This window comes from Mustela lutreola, chromosome 16 (assembly GCF_030435805.1).
Source record: "Mustela lutreola isolate mMusLut2 chromosome 16, mMusLut2.pri, whole genome shotgun sequence".
Classification (NCBI taxonomy): Eukaryota; Metazoa; Chordata; class Mammalia; order Carnivora; family Mustelidae; genus Mustela; species Mustela lutreola.
In genome coordinates, this window is record NC_081305.1 from 27,014,392 (window position 1) to 27,032,401 (window position 18,010).

Sequence of the window (18,010 nt, forward strand, 5' to 3'; positions counted from 1 at the left end):
ATAAAGTTCCCTAGTGCCCCTTCCCAGTCTACCCACTCACCCTCCCCAACAATCCTGGTTCCAGGCCTGTTCTGGAAAGTCCATGGAAATGAACTCATACAATATGGATTTTGTGTCTTTCAAAGACGGAAGTGCAAGCAGATCAGAAAAAGAAATACAGTGAGCTAAAGGGACATTCAGATCCTGAAATGAGATTTCTGGAAATCTGGAAATGAAAGGACTATGGAGATTTTTTAAACTGGATCGTAGTAACAGTTTCGTGGTGCTATCTCTGTGGAGACCCAATTCATCTTTAAATTCTGAGAAGGGGAAAGGAAAGAAGGAGTCAAGATCTGTTTTTCTTGACAGTTGGGTTGTGAAGGTCTGGAAGGGCCTTTGCAAATCCTGAAGAGGCAAAAGGTCACAGACAGAGCACATGGTTTATTTTAGGCCATTTGGTGTTTAGACCCTGCTGGACCTCTCTACTTTGTTCTTAGAACTCTTATTTTAGGGGTGCCTGGGTGGCTCAGTGGTTAAAGCCTCTGCCTTTGGCTCAGGTCATGATCTCAGGGTCTTGGGATCGAGCCCCGCATCGGCCTCTCTGCTCGGCGGGGAGCCTGCTTCCTCCTCTGTCTCCTGTCTCCTATCTCCTCTGCCTACTTATGATCTCTGTCTGTCAAATAAATAAATAAATATCTTTAAAAAAAAAAAAACAACTCTTATTTTATGGGTTTTTAGAGACGTCCCCAAGCTCCAGCCAGAAACCTTGCCTTTTATGGCCTTTTCTGAAGTCCTAATTTGGCCACATGCATGCCATCTTCTTTGGCCCAGGAAATGGACATCCTGTTTCATTCTCATGAAATCCACCCTACAGCAGCTCTGGTGCCCATGCTAAGCCTGGCCAGAAGCAGCTTTCTTTTTTCACCAGAAGTAGCCCTTGAGGCAAATCCTTCTTTATGATGTGGCCAGTGATAGGGAAGGGTCTTTGCCAGATCAAGGAAAGAGTTCTCTCAGACTGTGGTTTGCAGTCTTTGAGGAGTGTGATACTCACTGCCTGTTATTTCCAGACCATCCTGCTGATCTCTTAGAAGTGCTTGTTACAGGGCGCCTGGGTGGCTCAGTGGGTTAAGCTGCTGCCTTTGGCTCAGGTCATGATCTCAGAGTCCTGGGATCGAGTCCCGCATCGGGCTCTCTGCTCGGCAAAGAGCCTGCTTCCCTCTCTCTCTCTCTCTGGCTGCCTCTCCATCTACTTGTGATTTCTCTCTGTCAAATTAATAAATAAAATCTTTAAAAAATAAAATAAAAAAAGAAGTGCTTGTTACATACCTTTTCATTTATTTATTTAAAAAAGATTTTTATTTATTTATTTGACAGAGAGAGAGAGTGAGATCATAAGTAGGTAGAGGGGCAGGCAGAGAGGAGGGGGGAAGGCAGGCAAGTTCCCTGCCGAGCAGAGATCCCGATGTAGAGCTTGATCCCAGGACCCTGAGATCATGACCTGAGCTGAAGGCAGAGGCTTAACCCACTGAGCCACCCAGGCACTCCTATTTATTTATTTTTTTAAAAGATTTTATTAATTATTTGACAGAGAGAGACACAGCGAGAGAGGGAACACAGCAGAGGAAGTGGGAGAGGGAGAAGCAGGCTTCCCGCTGAGCAGGGAGCCCGATGTGGGACTTGATCCCAGGTCCCTGGCATCATGACCTGAGCTGAAGGCAGATGCTGAATGACTGAGCCACACTGGTGACCCTACATACCTTTTTATTTAAAGAAAATTAAAACAGAGCTGGTTTTTGAAAACCCCAAGTGGCTCTTGAATAGGAGACACCAGGTATGGCCCATCAAGATGGATGATTGGGGCCAAGAATGGGCCTGATATTTGGGTGGTGGATGCAAGGTGGATACAATCCTAAACTTGGCCCTTATGAGGTTTAAAAGCGTATCCAGGGTTTATCTCCTGGACAACTTAAACAGAATTACTATATATGGCCCAGCAATCCCACTCTTAAGTGTATATCCGAAAGAACTGAAAACAGGAGTTTGAACAAAAACTTGTCCATGAATACTACATAGCAGCACTACTCACAGCAGCCAAAAGGCAGCAATAATGCAAATGTCCATCAGCTGATGAATGGATCAACAGAATGGAATATTATGTCTCTGATGAACGGATCAACAGAACAATGGAATAAATGTCTCTGATGAACGGATCAACAGAATGGAATATTACTCTGCTACAAAAAGTCACGAAGTCTTGACACCTCCTGCCACATGGATGAGACTCGAAAACATTGTGCCAAGTGAAAGAGGCCAGGCATGAGGGCCACATAGTACACGATTCTATTTATTCGGAATATCCAGAAGAGTCAAGTTCACAGAGAAAGAAAGCCGATTAGTGAATGCCAAGGGTTACTGAGGAGGGATTGCTTAATGGGGCTCGGATTTCCTTTTCAAGGGGACGAAAATGTTTTGGAGCTAGGTGGTGGTGACGGTCACAGAATGTGAAGTCACTAGATGTCACTGAAGGGTACACTCTAATGCCAAGCCCTGTGCTGGGTGCTGGGGTGCCAAGATGCATCAGACATGGTGGCCATCATGGCTGACATTGGCTCATTCAGCTCCTTCAGAAGCTGAGATATTGAAATACCCCATGCCAGTTGGTTAACAGCCACTGCCCTGAATACCTCCTCTCCCCCGATGTTCCAGCCCCTCGAGATCTCACTACCATCCAATAACCCAAATATCTACCCTAGTTATCACCTTCACAGATCTCATAGTAAAATGGTGGACACTCTAGGTTTTGCTCTGAAATGATTACTTCCTGCAGAATCTCATGCCTTGAAGGGCATACAAATAGACCACAAACTACTCTGTATTCTTCTCTGTCTCCTTCTCTCCCACTTCCACTGAGCAATCTTTCTGTCCTCACACTACCAGCCCCTCAAAGTCTGCTCAGGGCTTGCAGTTCGCTTCTGGCCTCTCTAACCATCTGGGAGCTCATGGTCAGCTATCTCCATGTACTTTCATCATTCTCTTTGACTCTCTCCTGGCGTGGCCTTCCATTCTTCTTCCATTCCATTCTTCCATTCTTTGCTTGGCCAGCCCCATTGCTGGGGAACATGTCACCTGCCTTCTGCAGGTTCGCTTTCTGCCCTGGTGCTCAGGAACCCTCCCAGGGAAAGTCACAAAAGCAAGTGTCCCGAGAAGATGTGCACCCTTAGGCTGGCAGATGTCAGTGATGCCTTCCCTGCCGATGGGCAAAATATCTTCCTGCATTTTGTTGATTCCCCATTACTACCTCTTTTTTATTTTTAAAGATTTTATTTATTTATTTGACAGATAGAGATCACAAGTAGGCAGAGAGGCAGGCAGAGAGAGAGGAGGAAGCAGGCTCCCTGCTGAACAGAGAGCCCGATGCGGGGCTCGATCCCAGGACCCTGGGATCATGACCTGAGCCGAAGGCAGAGGCTTGAACCCACTGAGGATTAAACTGAGCCACCCAGGCATTCCCCCATTACTACCTCTTGGTCAATTAATTTCTTCCTTGCATCCTAAATCTTTCTGCTCTGACATATAAATACACTCAGGTCTCTGTTACTCACCCCCACCCTGTAATGGAGATATTTATTGCTCAATGACTATTCAAACATTCCCCCCAACTTTCCAGCACTCTTGCAGTTGGGAGCCATGGACCGAGCTAATAGGTTTCAAGGGGAAGTAACACGTCGCTTCTGGGCTGAAGCCTTTGGAAGCCAGTGCATGATGTTCCAGCTCTCTTTTCCCTTCCTCCATGAATTGGAAGCTACTGGCAGAGATGATGTCCTCACTAGATGGAAGTAGTTTTGATCGCTGGACGTTGCTATGGAGAAGAGGGGCCCCAAAGAGTTGCCTAACCAGCACAGAGTTATTTGTAAAAGAGAAATCAGATTTTGCCATGCAAGCCATGAACATTTAGAGGATAATTTGTTACTGCAGCATAGTCTAGCATTGTAGTGACTGGTACACACCCTAAAGTAATAATAATCCGAACAGCTTCCCCAGAATCTGCTTCTCCCTCAAGTTTCCAACTCATTTTCCTGCACCTTATTTTCCTTATCTTCTCTCCATTGCTGCGTTACTCAGTGTAGGGTATCTTATTCTTGTTTGCTGCTTTCCTTTTCTCTCTACAAATTCCTCAATCCCTGGTCCCTGACTCACCACTTTACCAAATGATTCTCTGCAAAGCTCCCGGTGATGCCCAGTACCCCAAATTGAATAGCATTCTTAGCAGCTTCAGGCCCTCTGCAGACAGCTGTCCTGAGGGTCCGCTCCGCTTCTTCAACCCTTTTTCTGGTGTCTTCTGAGAGCTTGGTTACCCAGGTTTTCCTCCTGCCCGACCAATGCTGGTCTGTAGGCTGCTATGCTGGCTGCCCCTCCTTCTTCCTGCCCCCTAAATATAGCCCATCCCAAAGTCTAGCCTGTAACCCTCTCCACTCTCTGTACTTTCTCTCTTGGTGATCTCACTCAAACTTTGGCTTCAATATTCTTGTTCATGAGTGTGACTCCCAAATCTATGCATGGTCTGTGTTCTCTAAGAGCACTCAGCTATCAATGGACACCCTGAGCTCTAGGACAATTCTGCCCACTGTGATGTGTTCACCCATTAAGTACCCCAAATGCACTTACTCTTTCTTCCTCCAGCAGAAAGTCTGTTACCTTGCCCTCCATAGTACACGGTTTCCCCATCTTGCAGCTGCCCAGGCTCAACTTTTGGGGCTCTATTTCCACCCACACAGTCATCGGGGGAAATTCCTAGTTCTAGGAGCTACGATTTATTCCTCCTCTCCTCCATCCCCTCTCTCTTTTCTGTGCCCTCTGCCACTCCTAGAGTGTTGGGCCTTGATGACTCCTCCCTGCGTGCCCTGACTTTCCTCTTCCAGCCTCCTCCTTCTCTTGACCAGCCAAGCTTCCTACATCTCCGATCTGCCCTTCACCTTCAGTGGCTCCCTAGTGCCTCTGGGTCCGTTATGAGCTCCTCAGCCTCCGAGTGGGGGCCTTCCACAGTGTGACTTTCCTGACCTTATTTTCCCACATCCACAGCCCTCATATGCCAGGAAAACTGGCTTATTGCTTGTTGTCCAAACAAGGGCTCTCCTCGTTTGGGTCCTTGCTCAAACTACTCCTACCACCTGGGAGGGCCCAACCCCAGCCCTCCTTTCTATCTGTAGAATCCTAGTGGTCATTCACACCTATTCTAAATGCCATTTTCTCTAGAGAGACTAGCCTAGTTCCCTTGATCTCATGTATTTACTCCCCTTCTCACATCCTTGGAGCCTCTGTCTGTAACTCTCTTACAAGCTAGGATGAAAAGCACTTTGTTCTCTCTTGACTCTGTCCTTCGTCTGTATGACATTCTGCAGTCTGTCTTCTCCGCCAGGTGGTTCTTTGCAAGGCTCTACCCACATGGCATTTTTAGAAACTGAATTTGTTTTGACTCCATTTCAAGAAGCGGCTCTTATATGATGCCTGCGCTTTCAATCTCAAGATTATCCCTCACTTCAAATGGGGAATTACCAGTGCAGCTGTGACTGGGCTTTCCTGGGTCCCGCTTCTGTGAATGCTTTTGAATTTAGCAGCATTTTTTTTTTTTTTTTTTTTTTTGTGACTTCCTGAGCTAAACATAGCTAAAAGCGAAACCTGGCTGCTTTGCATGTGCTTGGGGCCTCCCAGCCAGGTGGTTCTTCTGGAACATTCCAGCTGGCCTTGTCCCTGTAAAACTCACATCTCCCTCACCACACGAGAGAGGCCAGGCTGGTGTGCAAAAGGGAATCCAGTCCAAATGAGGACGCTGCATGTGCTCACGAGGCCCACAGCTTTCTGCCTGGGAGGTAGAATTCAACAAGCCTACTGGGTGAAAAATAGGCCATACTGTGCTTGCTTCAAAGCCGCCACAAGCCTGGGCCGGAACCGAAGGAGGAAGTGAAATCTCGAGGCTGAAATGCTGCAAAGAAAATTGAAAGCTGACAGGACAGTGGCTCCCAGGGGACAGGGGTGAGGCGCCCCTGCTGGGGGGTGGTCCTCGTGGCTGCTGGCTGCCGCTGGGCTCCTTCCATGCACAATGCAAGGGAAGACTATACGGGAAACCCTTCCTACCACTGAAACTCATGAAGTTGGAGGATCTTATCACCAACACGCATAGAGAGCGCAAGCGAGAGAGAGAGAGAGAGCGCGCAAGAGATACACTGGGGATTGAAATCTGTTACTCTTCTGCTGCTCTATGGGCCAAACAATGAGTCGGAGGGTTTTCGAGAGCCTCCCAATCACAAGGCAGGACAGTGGGAAGTCATGGCCAAGGGGAGGGTGCACAGAAGAATCTGTTCTCCACCCAACCCCCAGCACCCACTTTGATTAACCATGCGTGGGCCAAACCACAGTCATCAGCAGGCCAGGTGGCCAGTGACACCTGTTCAAGTCAAGCTTTCTCATGTCACAGACGGAGGCCCAGCGAGGCTAAGAGGTATCTGAGGTTGCACAGCCAGTTTTGGAGGGAGACAGAGACTCAGGTCCAAGCCTCTTGGTGGCCAGGCCATGACTTTCCACTCCACCCCTCCACCTCGGGTTGAGGCAACCCGAGAACACTTGGAGACTTTTATCATGACAGAAGAAAACGAGTTCCCTGTGAGTCTGCAAACACAGGCAAGAGAAGCAAAGGGAATACGAGTGTCTCCTGTAGATGCCCACGTGGAAATCTGGCAATATAACCCAAAAACCCGGGGAATCTCAGGGAAAAGTTCAATCCAGGGTTGAGAAAACAATACAGTTGATTTTTTCAAAACACTCAGCAGCGTTGAGAAACAGTGTGTTCCAAAACAAATAAATTCTGTTGACTGAGTGAATGTATTTTTTATTCATTTCATTGTTTTTGACCTTACTGTTCACTCAGGGCTTTAAAATGAAACACAGAAAAAACAAAGCTATTATCATTGTTCAAAATGCAGTTTCCAAGACAGTAAAGATTATTTTTTTGTTTGTTGGTTTGTTTGAATGTCCTCAGCCAGAGGATTGTGTGACCTTGGATCAGGGTTTTCCTGATCTCCTTGTGAGCTATTTGTCAGGAAATAGTTTTCTGTGTGGTTCTAAAAAGGCAAGGCTGAGTGAGGCTTTGTCTATCTGGAATTGGGGGTTGGTCCCAGGTCTGCGGAATGGCTCAGAGGCAGGAGCCACCCCAGGGAGCACAGGCAGGCACCCGGTCGCTCTCAGAAAATCCTGATACTGGGAAGCACCCAGGGGTTCTGTCACAGGTGGGAGCCAGAGCCTTTGGTCTCTGCAGCAAAGTGTACCTGCGAGGAACCGAAGTCCTTTGGGTCCAGACACTAAGAAAGAGATTTCTGCCTTCATGACTAAGTGGGCAGTTCAGTGGGCTTGGAGGGGGCCAACCCGACCCGAAGATGTCTTGTTCCTTCCAACCTGAAGAAAGTGGTTATTGCAGAAGGCACAGCCAGTAGCCCCCCAACATCCCGCTTGTATGCTGCTGGGGTGCATCTAGAGCTGAAGTGTCTTTTTAGGGAGCCTTGCCCACTGGCACTGGACATCCTTAATGTACATTCTACTCCTTGTCCTAGCTTCATGGGTGCAAACATTCTGGGAGAATCCAAACACCCTTACCTGAGCCGGGCTCATCCTCCCCAGGCTCCCTCCCACCTCTGACCCCCATCTTCCACTCGCCCCCACTGCAGCCCCCCCTGCTTCCATCTCTTGCTGTTTTCTCCACCCCCATTCTTTTCCCTGGCCTGGGGCGGAATGTGGACCTTTCTGATCCTGCGCCAATCTGGCCATCTTTATGCCTCTTCTCGGCTTCTCCATTCCTGACCCACCAAACCTGCATTCCTAGAGCTCCATCCCCCATCTCCAACCAAACTCCAAAGTTAGCACCTTTCCATGAGAAACCCTGAGTCTTGTCCTTCCTTTGAAACTCTTTCTCGACTAACGCCCACCATCAGTACCCCTCCTCGCATACTCTGTTCCTTGCCTTTCCTTCTCCGAGGGATATGCTGGGGAAATGGCAGTGATGCCCAACTCGGCCTTTCTTCAAACCCTGGGTCACTGCCCGTTCGTGGATTGCAACCCACATTAAAAAAAAGACAAAGAAATAAAACAGAAAACACCAGAGGGCACCACCCATAGTGAGAATAAGTATTGTTTTGTGACACGTTCATAGTTTCAGTGTGTGTTTGCTTCACTTCTCAAACATGAAAGATATTTCTTACCGTGGGTTGCAGCCTAAACAGGTTTAAAAGTCCCTGATCTACCGGAGAACCAACCCCAATGCTAAAGACATATTATGGAAAGTGAAGAGAGTGAGAAGCCGTTAAAGAAATTTGCATCATGGAGGCTCAAAGGGCCCTGAGATTCCTCCCTGTGAGGGCTGCTGGGGCAGGGGAGCCCCCCACCCCCACCCCATAGGTGGCCTAGAAACTGCTACAATGGTACTTAGCACTCTGATTCAAATTTGTATATAAATGAAAGCCTGGGGGCACTGGGGCAGCTCTGTGGGTTAACATCTGCCTTCAGATCTGGTTATAATCCCAGGGTCCTGGGATGGAGCCCCATATCCCCATCCTCAGATCAGCGGGGAGTTTGCTTCTTCCTCTCTCTGCCCCTCCCCCCTGCTCCTGTGCATGCTGTCTGTCTGTCTCTCTCTCAAATAAATAAATTTTTCAAAAAATCAAAGACTGGGGACCCCTGGGTGGCTCAGTGGGTTAAAGCCTCTGCCTTTGGCTCAGGTCATGATCCCAGGGTCCTGGGATGGAGCCCCACAGGGCTCCCAGCTCAGCAGGGAGCCTTCTTCCTCCTCTCTCTGCCTGCCTCTCTGCCTACTTGTGAACTCTGTCAAATAAATAAATAAAATCTTTTAAAAAAAAAAAAGTCAAAGACTGAAATCTTAATTCGTTGTAATCAAGATCAAGAGAAAACTTAAAAGGAAAATGGATCCACCAGAGAATTTTCCACACAACTTCAGCTGTTACTTCTCCAGCCCATAAAAACGAGCCCAGAGGATATGTCCATTGGGAGTGGGGTCCAGCCAAAGTTTGGAAATCTACCAGCTTCTTCAGTCAGATCAACAGATGCTTAAAGTACAACAGGACACGAGTCTTGTCCCCACGGACAGGTGGATGTCCCAGGCACCCTCAGCTTTGGGCAGGCATGACCCAGCCTGGAGTTACTGGCAGTAAAAGGTGAGCACATTTTCCTGGTTCCCTCGGATCAGGATAACCGGAGGTCTGAGATCCTGGGACAGCGTCTCCAACCAGGCCATGTACAGTGAGCTCGGGCACTTCCCCTTCCTCCCTATGGGCAAGGTACTGCAAGGCAGGAAGAAGCAGCAGATAAAAACTTACCAGTACCCTTCCCCACACAGCCCAGCCCAAGATTCACTTTCTGATCAGGAACTCTGTTTACCAACTCCTTCAGCACTCCTTCCTAGCCACCCTAAGCATAACCTCCCACATTCCTTAAAAGCATGACTCCAAATGTATCTTCAGCCACAAAGCTGGTATAAACAAAGCCACAGCCTGTAAGACTCACATGATCTGGTCTCCACCAACATCCACGACCTCACCTCCTTCTACCCTCAGCCTCGCTCACAACACTACAACCATAATGGCTTTCTTCCCATCCCTGAAATCAATGGCAAGCTTGCTTCTGCCCCAGGGCCTTTGCATGTGATGTTCTCCCCACCCAGAAAGCAGAGCCTCTCCCCTTCCACCTGGTTGGCTCTTTCAGATCACCCATACCATGGCTCACATGTATCTCCTTCTCTGATCACCCCCTTCCAGAGCAGGTTTGCTGCCCCTCTTTATCACAGCACCCTGTTTCATTGTCCTCATAGCCCTTCCCACTCTCCAAACCCTCTTTTCATTGGTCTGTTTGTTGTCTGTCTCCTCCACTAGATTGTACGTTGCAGCCAGGTCTGTCTCGCTCACTATTCTTTCCCTGCACCTAGAACACAGTCTGATACAGTGGGTGATCTCGCTACCTCAGGCTGCTTGAACCATACTGGCCTGTGGCCACGACGAGGTGATCCGTTCACAGGTTTCAGCTGCAGGTCCCTGTCCTGCCTTCTGCCATGTTCATGAGGCCCTGAGAGCACCCTTGCCGTGCAATGCTGTGCAGATAATGAGATGCCCGGGGGCTGCTGTTCAGTTCTTCCAAGAGGTGACTTTCTCACTATCTTGCAATTCCAAAAATGCTGCAGGATGACCATAGCTGACCTCCTCTTGACTCCAGGAGAAGGCAGTATCTCCCAGGCCCAGTGGGCGGGACATAAAGCTGGGGCTGCCCTTTGCAGTCTGTTTCCCTACAGGACATCCCTGGCTCCTATTACCTCTGAACTTGAGCACAACCCTGGGGAGGGGGCAGGGCTTGTGGCGCTGGCCTTCTTCCCTGCCAAGGGGAAAGGGCAGAAAGGAAGGCGCAGAGCGACTCTGGACTGCGGAGTCCTGGCTCTGGCCACAGGTGGGAGCAGCGCTGCCCCTCCTCGGCCATGTGGCTCTGGCAGGTGGCTCCCAGGCATGAGCCTCTGTTTTCTCTTCCCTGAGGTGAGGACACACACACCTCCCTCAGAGACTGTTGACTCTAAAGGAGACAGAGGTGACAAAGGGGGCCACACAGTGCCTAGCACCTGGCAAGCACCTCCTCATGGAAGCAGCCATTATCACACTCATTGTGATTTAGCCAGGGGAAGTGACGAGCTGGTGAGCGGCAGAGCTGGGGCTCCAGCCAAGGTCCTGGGATTTTCCAACCCCAGATGCCTCTGCTCACAGCGACCCACACTGAGCAGGCCAACAGGGGGCCCTGGACACGTATCCCTTGCTTCAGATTTCATCCTCGAAGCCTCCCTGGGGACCACCTCTACCCTCCTTTAGAAAGCAAGGTCCCTGGGGTGTCTGGGTGGCACAGTCGGTTGGGTCTTTGACCCTTGGTTTCAGCTCAGGTCATGATCTCAGGGTCGTGCACCACGTCAGGCTCCGTGCTCAGCATGGAGTCTGCTTCTCCCTCTCCCCCATCCTTCTCCCCCATTCTCTCTCTCTAAGATAAATAAATCAAAATATTTTTTAAAAAGAGAAGCAAGGTTGCTGGGACAGGGAAAGGCTGTAGGAACGGGGGTATTTCATGAAGCTGGCGTCACCTTAGAACACGTTCGTGTCCGGTGACTCTCAAGAAGAAAGGGAAGTGGAAAGATCAAAACGAAACTTTCCTGATTTCACAGTGGTGCTGAAGTTTCGGTTACATCGTCAGCAAAGCCTGTGGGGAACTCCTAGGTCATTCTCAAGAACTGAATTCAGAAATTTCAAAGGCCGCGAGGGGGCTGGTGGCTGCATTCTCTGGGGGGCAGAGGACACCTGTCTGTCACTACTGCTGTGGCCTCTCAAGCTTCAGCGTCATGCCCCCTTCCCCAGCAGACAGTGTCCACCTGTCCAAGGGACAGGCTCCCTTTGCACTCGTCCCTGGACCAGCGAGAGACAGTGGACTCCTGTTCCCAGGCTGTGAGACCCTGGCAGCTACGAATCTTCAGAATTAAGCAGCCCCAGGACAGAAGGACTTCTTGTTCAGATTTGCATCTCTTGGCCACAAAGAAAGGCAGCCTCGGCCCAAAACCTGGATCTAAGGCTTCATAACCCAATCCCCGCTTCCTGGCTGCGGGGTCCCGGGCAGGCTGCCTGACTCCTCTGAGACTCAGTTTCCCTGTCTCCAAAGTCTGTGTGTTGCTGGGTAGATGGGGGTAAAACAGAACCACTGAGCAGAGTTTTGAACATTACTAAGGCCCCATGCCTCGAGTGAGGCTCAATCAGTAAAACGCTTTGGAGGAGGGCTTCTTTATAGGAAAAGGGAAGGGTCTAGTCCCAAAAGGGAGAGCAGAAATAGGTTGCTTGTCATCTAGGCAAAGGCTGTGGGGCCGGTTTATCAGCCGTGAGGGTGAAGCTGGACTCAAACACAGGCCATTAATCAGATAAATTGCTGTAGGGTAGACAGCGAACAACTAAGTTCTGCCTCAAACCTGCTCTAGAAAATGGTCTGAGGACGCTCTTCGGGACACTGGAAAGTGTAATTTTGTCTTTCCTCCTGAGTGGGGAGGGGAGGATTTTTCCTCCCTCGGAAATTCTGGGGAATGCAGTCTTCTCCACCCCACCCCAGACCCTGATCTGGAAGGAACTGAGGAATGTGCCAAATCCTGGGGCCGATGAAAGTGACTCTCAGACTGAATTTTAAGAAACACTGGTGGGGATGTCTCTGGGTTGGAGGTTGGCAATGCCAAGGCTCAGCGGCTGTGCCCTCCCAGTGAAGGTGGGAAGGCCCGTGTCGGGCTCCCTGCTCAGTGGGGAGTCTGCTTCTCCCTCTGCTCACTCTTTCTCTCAAATAAATAAATAACAATAATTAATTAATTAATTAAAAAAATTAAGTGACTGGACTCATGATTATTTGTGTCCGCTACTCCCCCAAAGGCTGCTGGGGTGGGGGACCTATCTTTCCCTCTGGGGTCCAGGGGATAGGGGAGTGGGGTGGAGAAAGTGCCCGCAGGGGCTCACTTCCCTGGGTGAAATTTCTCATCTCATGGCTTGAGAGACCGACTTATCGTAGTGGCAAATAAACTTCAAATCATAGCATGTTGGCATGAAGGGCAACCTTGGAAATAATTGAGTTAAACCCTTCTCTATAATCAGGGAGATGGAGACACAGAGAAGTAGGGTTACTTGCCCAAGGCCACACAGTGAGCAGAGACAGCGCAAATCTGCTTCTTTGACTGGGGCTAGCCCTCACCCTCACAAGGAGGTGGCTTGGCACCACACCCAAGGAAAGGTCTGGGATGCTGTCCTGGGATGAAGCCATTGTCTTGCACTGGGACTGGGTCCACAACCTAGGCAGACCTTGCCCTAGGAACACTCACTGCTGGGTGTTGGCCAGAGGGTCCCAGAGAAACGCAGCCCTTTCTCTTACCACAGTTCCCGCATGAAGGAAACACAAAGCACTTTCTTTGTACCCAAAAATGTTCTCCCTAAGAGCCCCAGGGAGCCCTGTTGAGGCAGAGCCAGCCTCATGGGCGTGCAAGCTGTGCAGTCACACACACACCCCCACCCCCAACACATACTTAGAAGGGTCCCATGCTGGGTTCCATTCTCTGCTGCTGCCATCTTGTCATTCTCAACAATTTTCAAACAAGGGGCCCCACATTTTCATTTTGTACTGGAGCCTCAAAAGGGTATGCTTGATCCTGGTCTCAGGGTAGGAGAAAACTGGTTCTGCAGGCTTCTGGGCCATCCTGAGGAATTCCCAGGTGGCCTGCCCTCAGGAAATGCAAGCCAGGCCAGTTAGGGGCCTTGCCAAACACCCTGTTCCCTCGGAGTTAGGCTTCTCTGGGGGAGGGGGTCAGAGGGCCTGGCTGACCATATTCTTCCTCCCGGCCTCTGTGAGAACAGAGCCACTCTGAGACCCTCTGTGCCACTGCCACCTGTCCCTTCAACTCCACGCCCTCAGCTTCCACCCCTACCCAGCAGAAGTGGCTCAGAGCTGGCCACAGGCCGCAGCAGCCTGACAGGCACGGAGCCCGGCACGGCAACCCTGTGCCCCTGCTGCCGCCCAGGCTTGGCACCCACAGCAGCCGGGGGTGGCCCATGTCCAAGGAGGGCTGGGTGATTCCCAAACAACCAGGAATTGATTTTCTTCCTGAATGAGCGGGGTCCTCTTTGCCAAGCTGTGTTTGGCAGGGAAAGGTGGCGAGCAGGGAAAATGGTGGTGAGGGGGGGTCGGCCAGGCCTGGGGTGTGTGAGGTCCTAGACTTCTGCCAGCTGGCACTCAGGTGAGGGGTGCCGAGCAGGCCCAGTCCTGTGCCAAGAAGCCACCTGAGCTGTGTTTCCTGGGGCTTTGGGCCCTTCTGGCTCACAGGGTCGGGCTCGGGTCCTCAGCCGGCATGTACCTCCTGAGCCCCTTCCCAGAGCGGACGTCCTGGGCCTCAGGGACAGGCTTCCTCTCCCAGCAGCAGCTACTTACATGACCACCAGAGCGGCATCCCGGGAGGAATCCTGCAGAATCTCATTCAGCCTCACCTGCCGAAGGGACTAGAGCAAGGAGAAGCCAGGGGGTCACTGTCCACATCCTCAGGAGTGGTCCCCGACAAGCCCAGGGACATCTTCTTTAAGATTTCAGACCAGATGCACGAATTCTTCCCCCTTAATTATTACCTTCCTCCAAGACGGAGGGAAACCCTCAGAGTAGCAGAAAGCCAAGTTCACCTCCTTGGGAACTTGGCTTTCCTTTGCTGGGCCTTATTTCCATGACTGGGGCTGGTCCCGGGGAGGGGGGCGGTTGGGTGGGAGAAAGAGCACCTTCCGTGGTGTGGGGTGAGCTGTTCACAGCAGAGAGAACCCGAGCAAGGCACGTGGCCTCCCTGAGCGTTACTGTCTTCTCTGTAAAATGGGTATGATAATCGCCTCCCCAGGGGAACGCAGGCAACGGTGGAGGGTGATAACCCACGCAAAAACACGTGGACGTCGAGGGCCGGGCACACGAAAGGTGCTTGATAAGGGAGACTCCGAGCACAGGTGGAATGTGTCCCTTCTTCCTCTACCACAGTCCAGACCAGAGCCTTCTTCGAACACTACACGGCATCCAGAGTTTTCCAAGGAGCTGTGAGCCCTCAGGGTCTCTGGGCTGACAGATCAGAATTCCCTAAAGCTTGTGTGAGGCTGGGTTGTGGGGGAGCCTCCTTCCCACCCCAAGGCCTGTCTCCAGTTTGTTCAGAAATGATCGGCACTCAAGAGTCTGACCGTGGAAGGACACCCCATTTGAGAAAATGGAGAATGTCGGGAAAGTGAGTTCACAGAGATCACAGACTCCAGACCCTACACTAGTGACATGTGGGGGGGAATAATTCTTTATCGTGGGAACTGTCCTGGGGGTGGTAGGATGTTTAATATCATCCCAGGCTTCTACTCACTAAGTGATAGTAGTGATCCCACCCTCCAGTGGTAAATGGACACTTTGCCAAATGTCCTCTGAGGGCAAAGAGGGGGTGGGGAGCCAGTGACCCCGAGCACAGGGAGCAGAGCTGTGACCTCCTTCCGCAGCTCCCTTAAATGCTCACCCCATCTTAAAGTGGCCACAGCAACCACAGCCCCCCTTTAGGCCTTAAAGAATCTGGAAGATTCTGTCTGGATGGGGTGGCCATGATTTTAGGCTACATGTAGGATGGGCTCTGCAGGCTAGGGGGAACCTTCAGGCAGCTTTGTTGGCCCACAAGGAAAGTTTTACCTTGACCTTCGCCACCTGTCTCATGAATCCCTTCCACCAGGGACAAGAGAGGAGAGGGAGAGCCCCCGCCTTTCCATCGCCACAGCGGGGTGTGACTCAGGCCACGAATGGCTCCGAGTTCCACAACCGGTTTACCCAGTAGCTGTGGCTTGAGGATACCTCAGAGGCCAGGGAGTGGTGGACGGGGATGGAAAGGAGAGGGTGATGAGGAAGCTCAGGACAGATGGGGGCACGTGGCCCTGACCCGGAGGAGCACCTCCATCCACACCCCACCCCACCCCACCCCACCCTACCCCACCCCAGCCAGGCCCTTCTCTCTCAGGTACCTTGACTCTGTTCTTGTTAATCTCCTCATCTGAGATCTTCCAGGGACAATCCTGCCTCATCTCTGTGACAGTGGCCTCGTCCTTGAAGCCGTCATTCAGGCGGAAGGGTGCAATCATGTCCTCAAACCGCTTGGTGCTGGGGACAGAGATAGTGGGTGAGACCCAGTGAGACAGCCTGGTTTCCAGGGGAACTAAGTCCCCCAGGGAGACGGAGATGGGAGCCACAGGGACACACTTTTCAGGCTAAAGCCCTTCTGCCGCTGTGGTTTACATCAATGCAGCTTCCGGGCAGCAATCAACACTGACCATCAGCATTGACCAATCAGCTGGCATTCCACCAAATGTCGTCCATGACGCCTGGCCTGGGATCCACCTCCACCCACCCGACCGTTCTGCAGGTTGCCCCTGAATACTAACCATCCTGTGCCAGGCTCTGCACTGTACATCATGGAACAAAAAACCCTACAATGTCCTCTATCTACCAAGCTTTCCATCTGCTGGACAATAAACAAGCAAATCTACATCATGAGCTTAATGAAGACACAAGCTGGGTTCCAAGACAGGAAATATTTGGGGGGAAGGAAGGCCTCCCTGAAGCTGAAAGATGCCTGTCCTTCTGAAGCCAGCTCTTTACAGGCCAGTGGGTGCTGGAGTACACAGAGCTGAAGGTGCAAAGGCCCTGAGGCAGAAGTATGTTTGGTTTCTTTGAGGAGCAGCAAAGAAGCCAGTATGGCCAGAGCAAGGTGAGGGCAGAGGAAAGTGGGGGTGACGTGAGGACACACAAGTGTGACAGCCTAGACCATGTAGGCCTTCGCTATTGGCCCCAAGTGAGATGGGAACCTGTTGGACGCTGTTCTGTGTGACTTGACTTACAGGATTAAAAATAGAAATTCAGACTGCTCGGCCTTCAGATGAAGCCCCCTGCAGACATAGGGATGGAGGAGCTCACACTGGAGACAGAGTTAATAGACAAAGGTCCAGGGGCACCTGGGTACCTCAGTGGGTTAAAGCCTCTGCCTTCGGCTCAGGTCATGATCTCAGGGTCCTGGGATCGAGCCCTGCATCGGGGCTCTTTGCTCAGCAGGGAGCCTGCTTCCCTTCCTCTCTCTCTGCCTGCCTCTCTGCCTACTTGTGATCTCTATCAAATAAATAAATAAATAATCTTAAAAAAAAAAAAAAGAAGAGACAAAGGTCCAGGGCCAAATCCCAATGATGCTGGCAAGCATCAGTCAGGGAAAGGAGGACTAGCCAGCAACTGGAAATGAAAGAAGGGTTGCTCAGGTAGGAGGAATCTGTGGAGGGGGGACACCTCCAAACCCAAAGGAAGAACTGTCCCAAGAGGGACCATTATGGGGGATGCAGCAGAGAGGCAGAGCAAGACGAGCCCAGAAAGGGGCTCTGTGGGTGAGGCGGAGGCCAGTGATGACCTCCAGGGGGATCTCCGTGAGGAAGTGGCTGCAAAGACAGTTGATCTCCTTGGAGAAGCGTGGCTGTGCGAAGGAGAAAAGAGAGGGCCAGGAGGTGGAGGCAGAGAAGGGCCCAGGCTGGGTTTTAAAGATTAGGGCTGCTGGGCAGGGTCTTCGGGCTGCTCTTAAGCTCCTCCCACAGGGAAGGTATCCCCCACTCCCTCTCTTTGCAGCCTGACTCAAGGCTTTGCTCCTCTGTCCACACAGACAGCCCAGCTGCATTCTCTCCTGTGTTCTGGTACATCTCTGCCTCCCTCCTCCTGTGTCTGGTTCTGGACTTCCTCCGGCCTGCCCTGGGGCGGGTATCATCCCTGGCTAGAGCTCTGATGGACTCATCTCCACCCCAGCACATGGGAGGAACCAATGTATCCAACCCCACAGACTAGTCCCTTCCCTCCCCAGGTAATGGGGAATATAAGGGAGAGGTAAGAGGTCAGGACAGACCTGACTTTACTGAGGGGCTGGAGGGCTGGAAAATCTCATGTACACGAATTTACAGAAGCAAGCCCAATTATAAATATCTTGGTTTCAGACTAGGGAATTGAGTCATGGAGCCAGTGAATCGTCATCCCTTCGGACACTGCCGTTGAGCCTAGCTACAAGTTCACACAGGGATTTGAGTAAAGTCCATGAGCTTGCTGCTGCATCTGGGAAGGAGGAGAGTTGTGGCCCAGACCCTTCAATGTTTTCCCCACTCCCAGCACCAGTGTGTTCATAGAAATAACATCCAGGGCTGTGGCTGCCACACTTCTGCCTCAGGGCCTTTGCACCTTCCGTTCTGTTTGCTCCAGTATCCCTCAGCTCCATGGAAGGCATGTGCCTCTGCCATGGCTCCTGGCCTCTAGCCACGTGTTTCTGGGCATGTGATTCTGCCAGCCCAGGACATAGCCAACTAGAGCAAAGGTAGCCAAGAAACAGGCTTTGTAGCAACCTCCACCTTGGCCTCATGGGAAG

General features: G+C 51.1%; 1 protein-coding gene across 4 annotated transcripts in view; it reads right to left on the reverse strand.

The window, feature by feature from the left end:
• Window positions 1-8,892: 8,892 nt before the first annotated feature.
• Window positions 8,893-18,010, reverse strand: part of SLC12A3 (solute carrier family 12 member 3) — a 35,795-nt gene continuing 26,677 nt past the window's right edge. For all 4 annotated transcript variants that reach the window (XM_059152749.1, XM_059152747.1, XM_059152748.1 and 1 more), the window contains exons 24-26: window positions 15,591-15,726; window positions 14,005-14,072; window positions 8,893-9,320 (exon numbers count right to left, since the gene is read on the reverse strand). In XM_059152749.1, coding sequence (XP_059008732.1) covers window positions 9,179-9,320; window positions 14,005-14,072; window positions 15,591-15,726 — 346 coding nt within the window. In that variant the 3' untranslated portion in view covers window positions 8,893-9,178. The remainder of the gene's footprint in view (window positions 9,321-14,004; window positions 14,073-15,590; window positions 15,727-18,010) is intronic.